Source organism: Cydia strobilella, chromosome Z (genome assembly GCF_947568885.1).
Source record: "Cydia strobilella chromosome Z, ilCydStro3.1, whole genome shotgun sequence".
Classification (NCBI taxonomy): Eukaryota; Metazoa; Arthropoda; class Insecta; order Lepidoptera; family Tortricidae; genus Cydia; species Cydia strobilella.
In genome coordinates, this window is record NC_086068.1 from 40,386,159 (window position 1) to 40,396,590 (window position 10,432).

The 10,432-nt window shown below is 40.1% G+C and overlaps 1 protein-coding gene across 1 annotated transcript in view; it reads right to left on the reverse strand.

Moving 5' to 3' along the window:
• The window catches only part of LOC134754852 (serine/threonine-protein kinase polo), a 466,060-nt gene extending 456,190 nt beyond the window's left edge, over positions 1-9,870 (reverse strand). Inside the window, exons 1-7 of the mRNA XM_063691297.1 lie at positions 9,591-9,870; positions 8,728-8,952; positions 6,058-6,262; positions 5,514-5,706; positions 3,637-3,863; positions 3,259-3,374; positions 2,305-2,486 (exon numbers count right to left, since the gene is read on the reverse strand). Of these exons, the coding sequence (XP_063547367.1) occupies positions 2,305-2,486; positions 3,259-3,374; positions 3,637-3,863; positions 5,514-5,706; positions 6,058-6,262; positions 8,728-8,952; positions 9,591-9,689 (1,247 nt within the window). The 5' untranslated portion in view covers positions 9,690-9,870. The remainder of the gene's footprint in view (positions 1-2,304; positions 2,487-3,258; positions 3,375-3,636; positions 3,864-5,513; positions 5,707-6,057; positions 6,263-8,727; positions 8,953-9,590) is intronic.
• Positions 9,871-10,432: the final 562 nt, after the last annotated feature.

The window sequence follows — 10,432 nt, forward strand, 5'->3', positions numbered from 1 at the left end:
AAGACAATGGATACCAATATACAGTTTGGAAAAAATATATGGGCCCTATAGGGAAAGTGCCTTAAAACCTTAAGTAACCTAATTTAATTATTTTTTTTATTCGCGTGTCTCGCTCGGGAATCGAACCGACTAAAAATTCCAAAAAATAAACATTCGCTTTTTTATTCTACTAGCTTTTTAATTCCTCCATACATTAATAAATACTGCAGTAAAACAATTTCTTCTGCGTAACACGTATAATTTCATCACTTCACACAAAAATATTTCGGATATATCGAGGTTACATTTTACATGGTGTAACTGAACACAATTTTCTTTAAAATTTATAAAAGCACTATTTTAACAGAATATTTTATCAGAACAATTGTGGATGTCTGCCTTCCGCATGAAGGGAAAAGGAATAGGCACAAAACAGGAACTCGGCTGAAAATTTAGCTGTGAAGAAAAAATGGATAGCTAGAACGCTGGCGTGAACACTTTGAGGATATCTTCCGCGTCCCCAGCGACTCTAGCACTGACAGCACACCCGCAGACAGCTCGCCCTTGCTGAGACTAGATATCGACGTGTCTCCACCTACTGAACAAGAAGTAGTGAATGCCATCAAATCGCTCAAAAATGGCAAAGCCCCAGGAGTCGACCTCATCACAGCGGAGATGCTAAAATCTGACTTGCCGACCGCCGTGAATGCCCTAACACCACTCTTGAATAGCATTTGGCTTGCTGAAGAGTGGTGGTCGTCCGGTAGGACGACTGGAACAAGGGACTTCTCATCACCTGCAACTGGAGAGGCATTACTTTGCTTTCGATTCCATCTAAGGTGCTCTGCAAGATCATTTTGGATAGGTTGTCGAAGGCCGTTGAACCTCTCATACAAAGAGCAAGCTGGATTCCGACCCCACAGATCATGCACGGATCAGGTCAACACGCTGCGTATCATTTTAGAACAGGCTACTGAATGGCAGAGGGAAATGTACCTAACATTTGTAGACTTCGAAAAAGCCTTTGATACGCTAAGGTGGGCTTGTATCTGGAACCGGCTGCGTGAAATTGGTGTCCCCGAGAAAATCATCAACCTCATAAAGGCTATCTACAAGAGTTACTCTTGTAGAGTGACGCACAATGGCCTCGTCTCGGAGGATATTCCAGTGAATGCGGGGGTGCGACAAGGGTGTCTTCTCTCTCCTCTCCTCTTCCTTGTTGTTCTCGATAGCATCATGCATCATACCATTGACAACAAGCGCCGCGGCATAGAGTGGGGACTCTCCAACATCTTAGAAGATCTGGACTATGCCGATGACCTATGCCTGCTGAGCCACACACGCGCTGATATGCAAGCCAAGCTGGACGACCTTCGAAGTGAGGCAATGAAGACGGGACTCAAAGTCAACACCCGGCAGACCCAGGAGATGAGGTGCAGGGCGACCAGTACCGTGCCGCTCCTTATTGGCACAGAGGCTGTGTAGCAAGTCCGCAAATTTACATACCTCGGGAGCGTCGTGTCGGAAACAGGAGGGACCGAAGAGGACATCGCTTCGAGAATAGCCAAAGCAAGAGCAACCTTCGCACAGCTTCGCCCCGTATGGCAATCAAGTAAACTGACACGGAGAGTCAAGCTCAGAATATTCCGGTCAAACGTAAAAACCGTATTACGGTATGGGTGCGAGACGTGGAAGGTCACAAAAGACATCTCGCGCCAGCTACAAGTCTGCCTCCGCCGCATTCTCGGTATATACTTTCCCCCATGAAAATTTCCAATATCAACCTGTGGAGATGCTGCAATGAGACTCCGATCGACCAGCAGCTCAAGCGCCGGAAATGGAGTTGGATTGGGCATACACTCCGAAGGGATCCTGAACACATACCGAGGCAAGCCCTAGACTGGAATCCCCAAGGAAAGAGGAAACGTTGCCGTCCAAAGCAGACCTGGCGCTGGACTATCATTGCAGAGGCGAAGGCTATTGGGAAGACTTGGAGCGAAGTCAAGACCGATCCAGATGGCGGCGCACTGTGGACGCCCTCTGCCCCACCTAGGGGACATAGGACAATAAGTCAAGTAAGTCATACACATTCATATAAAAAAACAGTATTTCTTAAGCCTCGCAGTCCACCAAATACTCTTTGGTTATTCTGTGCTGCTGTACACATCCTACATAAGACGTCCTGTCCTATCATATTTGCGCAGGCTGTCCCCCTAGCTGTGGATGTGGTGTGATAGGTAACGTTACGCAGAATGTAAGTTCGTAAATAGCAACGGCCGTTCGTTCGCGTTGCATGTTATAAGACAGTAGAATTGAGCTACTTACACTCCGTTGGCTAGCATGACGATCTTGCTGGTGTCGTTGAACATGACGCCGACGGACTCGTCGCACAGCTGGTAGCCGAAGCCGTACTTGTCGCTGTAGTCCACCCACTTGCTGATCCACACGAGCGGCTGCGCGGCCGGGTCGCTCAGCTCGTCCGTCAGCACTTGTAGCCGGTTCTTACGCTGTAACAGTATCACACACATTACAGTACAAATGACGCATTTATTATTATTATTCTCTTTATTTTTATAGGAAAATGTACCAAAGCAGGCTTCTATATGAACTTGTTAGAAGCAAACGAACTGCAAGTCTTGCCGTGACTCACGCGACTCCATATGTCAAGTATAATTACAGTCGCCTATAATCTAAATTATGGCTCTTGTACCTCTTGTCTTTTACCCATATCACGATCTAAGATTGGCGGTGTAAAGGGCCTAACAATCATGTAACTGTAGTTAGGAAATACCCAAATAACCTGTATTATCCTGTCTATGCTGGTATACAAAATCTTTTTTTTAATGATGGGGTTTCGTCACTCAGTGACGATGTCACCCCCATACTGAGATCTATAGTAATAATGTAGTAGTGCAGTATTACCGACACTACTACATTATTTTTAAGTATAGCTTGCACATCATCCTGGCCTCGTCTGATAGTGGCGATGCGAGGACGATGTTGCAGCTACCTGTTGGTAGTTTTGATAAATATCACGTCACTCCTCGGCGCCTCGTTGCGGGCGGACACATTTCATCATCACATGGTGACAAATATTTTGGTTAAGATAATATCGCACTAATAGGCGGAGAATAAAATGACCCACACCTACTGAAGTCTTAGGATCGGTTGCACCAAACCGTCTGTCACCGTCAAAGCGTTTGCTAAATTTTATTGTAGGTATGGGCAGTTTCATATATCTCTGCTGCGTGACGGCCCTTAATATCTTTGAATACATACCTTACTACAGAGCAATTTGACGAGCTGTTGTCGTAGAGACAACAGGTGCTGTCGGTTTGACTGAGACTCCGTAAGTCCATTGGGCACCGAAAACTTTTCATCGCAACGTCCATCATCTGCAAAAAGTTTAAAAAACCGATAGGTTATAAACCTAATTTATATGGTGATGAAATGTTATGATGGAAGTGACTCCTAAGAGTTAAGTTCTCACTGAAGACTGGTTAACAGTTGTCTACACAGGACAAACCGCCTCGAGAAAATGCCGCGCGAAGCAGTCGCGCATACACTGACCGAGCTGATTCTCGGGGCAATTTCCTTTCGAAACGACTCGTTCAGTGCGGACCTGTCCAATTAGCGCATAGTTAGTGTGCGGTTTACCATTAGAATTGATTTGATGTAGCGGACGGCGCTGAAGCGCGAGTTTTTCGAGCTGGTCTGTGCGCGGCGCGGTGGTGAGGCAGGACAGCGGCAGCGCGGCGGGCATGATGCCCGACGTGAAGAACTGATGCTGCAGCAGCTTGTCCACGGATGGGCGCTTCAGCGGGTCCTCCTGCAGCTGCATCACGATCATCTCCACCGCGGGCTTGCGCAGCGATGACGGGATTCTGCAACCGCCACATAATGCATCTCTATCCACCACTACTGACCCTACCTTGTCGTTCGGCGACTTACGTACGAGTTTCACTTTTATTTTTTAAAGTAATGCACGTAAAATATTATAATATTAAACATTTTACTATTACTAAAATGGTAAGTTCAAGGCACTGGGGGTCTCATATGGCTACGTTAGGCTATGTTACGTGCAAACGCCAAAAGCCGGGTCCACAGTTCGCACAGAGCGAGCATACGCGCGAGGCAATGTCCTCGCCCGTATGCTCGCTCGCTATGTGCGAACTGTGGACCCGGACCCGGACCCGGCTATTGCACAATTTATCTCACCACGAACGCACATGTATCACATGCATGTATAACATGCTTCAGCCTAATGGAAATATTCATAGTTTTGTTAATAATTTCTTAAGATGGTTCTTTCTAGACGGGCTACACTTCCTGCAATATGTAGTTAACAACTGAGTTCTTGCACACCTTTGATTGACAGCTTTTTTGGACCATTTAAATGCAAAGTTATTATTTTACATTACAATTTTATTGTATTTTATCTACAACTAGAAATTGGTCTGCTAAATAATAAATCATTGCCTCTATATATTTCTGATAATTTAAAATGTACTTCCAGTTTCTTAGATTGTTCGGAGCAAATTTTGCCAAGCTAGGTAGACAATGTAGACATGACATCAGACACAAAAACATCTCCAGTGAAATAGTTTCTCCAGACATCCAGATTTACAGTTATTTCACATTACAAGTGGTATAAAAAATGCACGACTATGAATAAACATGGATAATATAAAAATGAGCGGTTAAATATAGTTGAAGAAACATATGTTTTGAGCGAACAACACGAACACAGAGGGTCGTGACGTGAGCGGCCACCACCGTGCAGGGTACCACCTGAGGCGATGGTTGAGCGTATTGTCCTCGACCAGCGCCCGCGCCAGGCGCGCGTGCGCGGCGCGCCAGCTGCCCGAGCCGCACGCCACCACGGCGCGGTATATGCTCTCGCTATTGTGAACAACACAATCACACTGCGTTTATAATTGACGGTCATAAAGGACTTCCGGTTAGAACGCCATCTTGATAGTAGCCTCGTGATTAATTCCTTTGTTTTTTGCTCATTAATATTGTTTAAAGTGTAATATCGATAGCTTTATTATACAATAATCTAATGTGGTAGTGTGCAGTGAATGGAGAATTAATCTCAAAGCGTGTTTAACCACCATTTTGGAGTCAACGGCCGGTAGTCCACGTGCTTCTCGTAAAATCCAGCTATCGGTTTTACCAGACAACTACAACAACCACCGAACAGCGTTGTGCTCTAAGAGCATTTATTTTGTTCCTACCCTTTTACGTGACATTGGCTACGGGCAACACCGCCCTCAAGTCCATCAAGAAAAGAAGAGAACGGTCATAAATTCTTCTTAAACCGTAATTGATTCATAATTTTTTATAAAATAGTAGCTTCGAATATACAAGTACTATATTACTGATTAGTTACTGCATCATAATCATCATCATAACTTAAGAGCTCGGCTCTTGTTGGTGGAGTAATCGCCACATTAATAACTGATAGACTTTATTATTATTAAACTCATTAGCTTAATTATTTAAGTAAGTAGTTTATTCTGTAGCTGTACCTGTATTCACACTCCTTTATTCTCTTGTATGTATCCTTCAGAGAGGAGGTCTCGAAGGGGGGTTTCCCGGCGAGTAACGTGTACATGATACAACCCAAGCTCCAAATGTCCACTTCCAGAGAGTGACCTTTCCTAGTCAGTATCTCTGGTGCAATGTAGTTAGGTGTTCCACAAACAGTCTGCTTTCTCTCTCCTGAAAAGAGTCAATTTCTTTTATATGATCTTTATATTACTCGGATCTTAGATGAACTTGTTTATTCTATATAATCTGGACTAGTGATTTAGTTCACATTCGATAAAAATTGCTATTCTAAAAAAATTGACTATTAAAATGATTGTTTGTCAGTACTGAATCTCTGATGCAGCTATGTCACAAGGAATAATGAAATACAAATTGAACTTAACTGAGCATATACGTAATTAAATGTTAAAAGGAGCCAGTGCCATTTTGGATTATGTCTGTGAAAGTTTGATATATGAGATTTATTTATTATTTATTTATTTAATTAATTTTGCAAGGTTGGTTTTAACTTAAATGTCTTACCTTCAAATTCAATTCTAGCAGCGAGTCCAAAGTCGCCAATCTTGACGTGCAGTTCGTCATTGAGGAACAGGTTCCCCAGCTTGAGGTCACGGTGGATAATGCGGTTGTTGTGCAGGTATCGCACGCCCTCAAGTATCTGGTGCATGAAGAACCGGGTCTCTGGCTCCGTGATCGCTTTTCGCCGCTTGTGGAGCTCCATCATAGACTACCAACAACCAACCAACATTACATTATAAAACTTTGTCTGCATAAACAACCATGGGCTTGGCTACATTTTATAATTTAACGATATGGCTGTAATTATCTAGATTAGCTTAATAAAGATTATAGTGATATCCAGAATAAGGGCTGATACAGACGGACTGCAATTTGCATGGAAACTGCACGCCATGTGCAAACGTCGGCGTCGGCGTCGGCGCGGGCGTCGGCGTGCAGTTCCCATACATGTTGCAGCGTCTGTACACTCTGTACCGAGTACCGACCCTAATGTAAACTTAAGCCACATAAGCCCGCACTTGGGGGTTAGGTATGACGGTTTAGGTTTAGAACGCATATGTGCATATGTGCGCGTATGTTTTTCTTCTGGACAATAAACATTAAATAAAAAAATCCGAGACTACAAATATTTTCGTAAGAATAAAGGAACAACAAATGTATGAAATCTGATTTCTGTGATCAGAGATTCGGTTGCAACTAGGGATAAAAAAAATGCTTTTTATTTTAAACATTGTTATATAGTAAGTAAATGTATTTCAAGACTACTTAAGTAGGGTTTTTGTGAACAAATTTAATAAATATTGTGGGTTTACTGAGATATCCATGTAATCTATACAAACATTTCTACTAGATCTACTGACTGTGGAGTGTGGCCATGTAATCAATATTGTGGGTTTACTGAGATATCCATGTAATCTATACAAACATTTCTACTAGATCTACTGACTGTGGAGTGTGGCCATGTAATCAATATTGTGGGTTTACTGAGATATCCATGTAATCTATACTAACATTTCTACTAGATCCACTGACTGTGGAGTGTGGCCATGTAATCGCCAATCACTGATAATAATAAATAATATATCACTGGCATCAGCTTTTTATTACTCGCTTTGCAAAACATTATATATAAGCATTTCTCGCTCTGCATTTACATGTGTATTTTTTTTAATATACCTACTGCCCCACTCAAACAATGTACAAACACAAACCATTTTGTAGCTTTATGCACTAAGTGGCAAGGCCCATAATCTTTATACCTTTAAATAAGCAATTCTTGTATATATATACGCTCTAACGATTTCGATGAAATTTGCTATATGGAGTTTTCAAGGGCTAAAAATCGATCTAGCTAGGTGTTATCTCTGGAACAACTGGCACTTTTGAGTTTTTATATGTTTTCCGAGCAAAGCCCGTTCTCCCAGGTACTGAACAATAAAGTTTATATTCAATCCGCCCAACCCCCCTACGCAAAAAGAGGGATGTCTGTGTGTGTCTGCCAGTGTCACTGTACCTCTTAAGAGGATGAACCTATTTGGATGCCGTTTTTTGTTTGAAAATAGGTTTTCGAGTTGTGGTACTTAATCATGTTTTCTCAAGATCAGTTCATCCATTTGATTAATTTTTAATTTTATCAATAAAAACTATTATTCTAATTTATTTCCATGTTTTCCGTACAGCAAACTTATCATTAGTAGAGGTATCCAGGAAAATTTATGTGGTTTTTAATAAAAAAAAATATTGAGCTATCTCACTATCTGTGTATGTAGCTATTAAGTATTGTTTGAACTTGTAACCAACACAACAATACTGAATGGTTGCATATATGTGTCGTTTTCAACCAAAAGGTACCACATTGTCACTTGTTGATAAGGTTGATATATAATTGAAGCTATATAGAAATAGCGCCTTACTGACAAGCGACAACGAGTACCCTTTTGGTTGAAAATGGCACATATTATTACAATCTTAATCACCAGGAATAGGAACAGGAACAGCACCAGGCCATATTTGTCCCACTGATCCACTGGATGAGGGGCTCTCATAGTATAAGTTGGTTTGCTCTATGCACTCATAATATACATAAATGATACTTAATTGAAAGTACCACATTGTCGGGGATAGTGTAATACCACATAACTAACAAATGCAGTAAGGTCCAATTTCCTTGTACATTGTTTCAATGTCAAACTCTTTCGACTTTGTTAGTTGTGCGGTATTGCATTATCCCCGCCCCGACGACATGTACAGTTGAATGCAAAAATATCCAGACAAATGGCTCAAAAATATGTGAACACGTCTTTATTGTCTAAGGTCTAAGGTGTAAGAGCATACACATATTTTAGAAACTTTGGGAATGTTTAGAAATGGCGAGCACTAATTTTTACAAATGTATAAACAACATTATTTGGCAGCATGCTGGTAAGCATAACAGCAATACCTATATATATATATATATAGCAATAGGAGTGGAGTAAACATGTTCATCAGTAGAGAACCTAGATTGCCACAAATATTGTAGGATATCTTTTGACTGTTAAATGTGTAGAACTATAAGTTTAGCTGACTTGTTAGGCCTATGTCCAGCAGAAAACTAAAATAACTTCTCTATTAGAAATACAGTGGTTAAAAATGAAACATTAAGTAAATAGTTCAAAATATATTTAGACTCACCCGCCTTTTACACAGCTCTAGGACTATGTAAATGTTAGAAACATCTTCAAAGAAGCTGTGGAAGCCTACAACATGGTTGTGAGACAGTGAGCGGTGGATGGATATCTCCTGAGCCATCTTCTCTTTGTGACTGGACTTTGTCATCATGGACTTGGGCACTATCTTGCCTGCAAACACTTCTTTTGTACCAGTATGCTGGATCTCGTAGCATTTTGCAAAACCTCCCTACAATAGGACAATGTTCAAGTTTCAATTAAGATACTTACAATTTGTATGATGAACTATCTAAAATGCTTAACATGTGTATTAAAATGCTTTGGTTACATAAAATTATGAGTAAACATAATGGAGGATATTAACAGACCAGAAGAAAATTGGGACTAAAATACTTGAAATTTTAAAACTTATTCAATTTAACTATAACAGACAAGCAATTAAATAATTAATTATGAACAAAACAAAGTTAGCCAATCACTGGAAGAAATCGTAAGTTACTCATATTTTTTTAATTAGCTGCATTACTACACATTTACAACCCTGATAAATATCTATATACAACTGATGCAGCCTTTCCATATTTGTGTTTTACCCTATTTGTTTTCGATTTATATTATAAAATTGTTGATATTATAATCAGTAAGCAAATTTTAAATGCATGGCTAATGAGAGTAATGAGCCACGAACGAGAACGAGAAATGTCTCGTTTTCAGAGTTTGATGATTTTTTGCAGGTTTTAGAGACCTACAAAGGCATAAGGGCACCATATTATGTAATGAATTTGTCGTAAAGGGTATAAATATCAACTAAGGAGGTATGCATTATCAAGATATGTTCAACTTGTATAGAAATATATCAGTACTTACTTTACCAAAGAACCGTAATCTTTGATAGCTGCAGTTCCTGGTTTTGTCGATAATAATATCGGGAATGGATTTCTTATCATTTTCTGCATTAGACGACATTTTAAACTGTGTAAAAATTATACACTAATAACGAATAAAGAAAGAAATACTCTAAATTATACACAAAGAATCTGTTCGAAAGCGACCGACTGTTGAGCAGATAATGACTGTTGCAATAAAAATTTAAATTGGAACGGCTTTGTGGTTGCTCCAATCATAGACATACATTTTCTACTAAATGATACCAGTGTACAAAACTTTTCCATAAAGATTTGTTATTATATTTGGTCAAACCAAATTGGCAGTAAATAAGAACAAAAAATACTACACATCCTTTTCTTTTGGGTGCTATAGTACTAGCGGTTGCTAGCTATAGCGGTTAGCAAAATGAAACTGCACTTTATGCAGAAAGCAAGCCGCTTTGCCCAGTGATACTAGGGACCAATCTGAATGATTTCATCCGAGGAAACACAAATTTCATCCACTAGAATTCAAGATGGCGGACCTTTTCCAAAATGGCGGCTGCAAAATTAAAAAAAATTTGTAGACACAAAATGTGTGCACCGATTTTAGTGACTGATATATCAATCAATTCGTATTGACACCTGTAATCGGAAAAAAAATACCATTTAAGAAATTAAAGATGGCGGCTGAATATTAAGAAAGTTATGTTTTTATTTTTTTCCTTCTACTGAAAATAACAACTAAATGTTCTATAGTATGGTCACATATTCTTTCATTTAAATGAAACCTGATAATATTAGCTACAAAATAAAATAAAAAACTTGACAATCCGTTGAGTA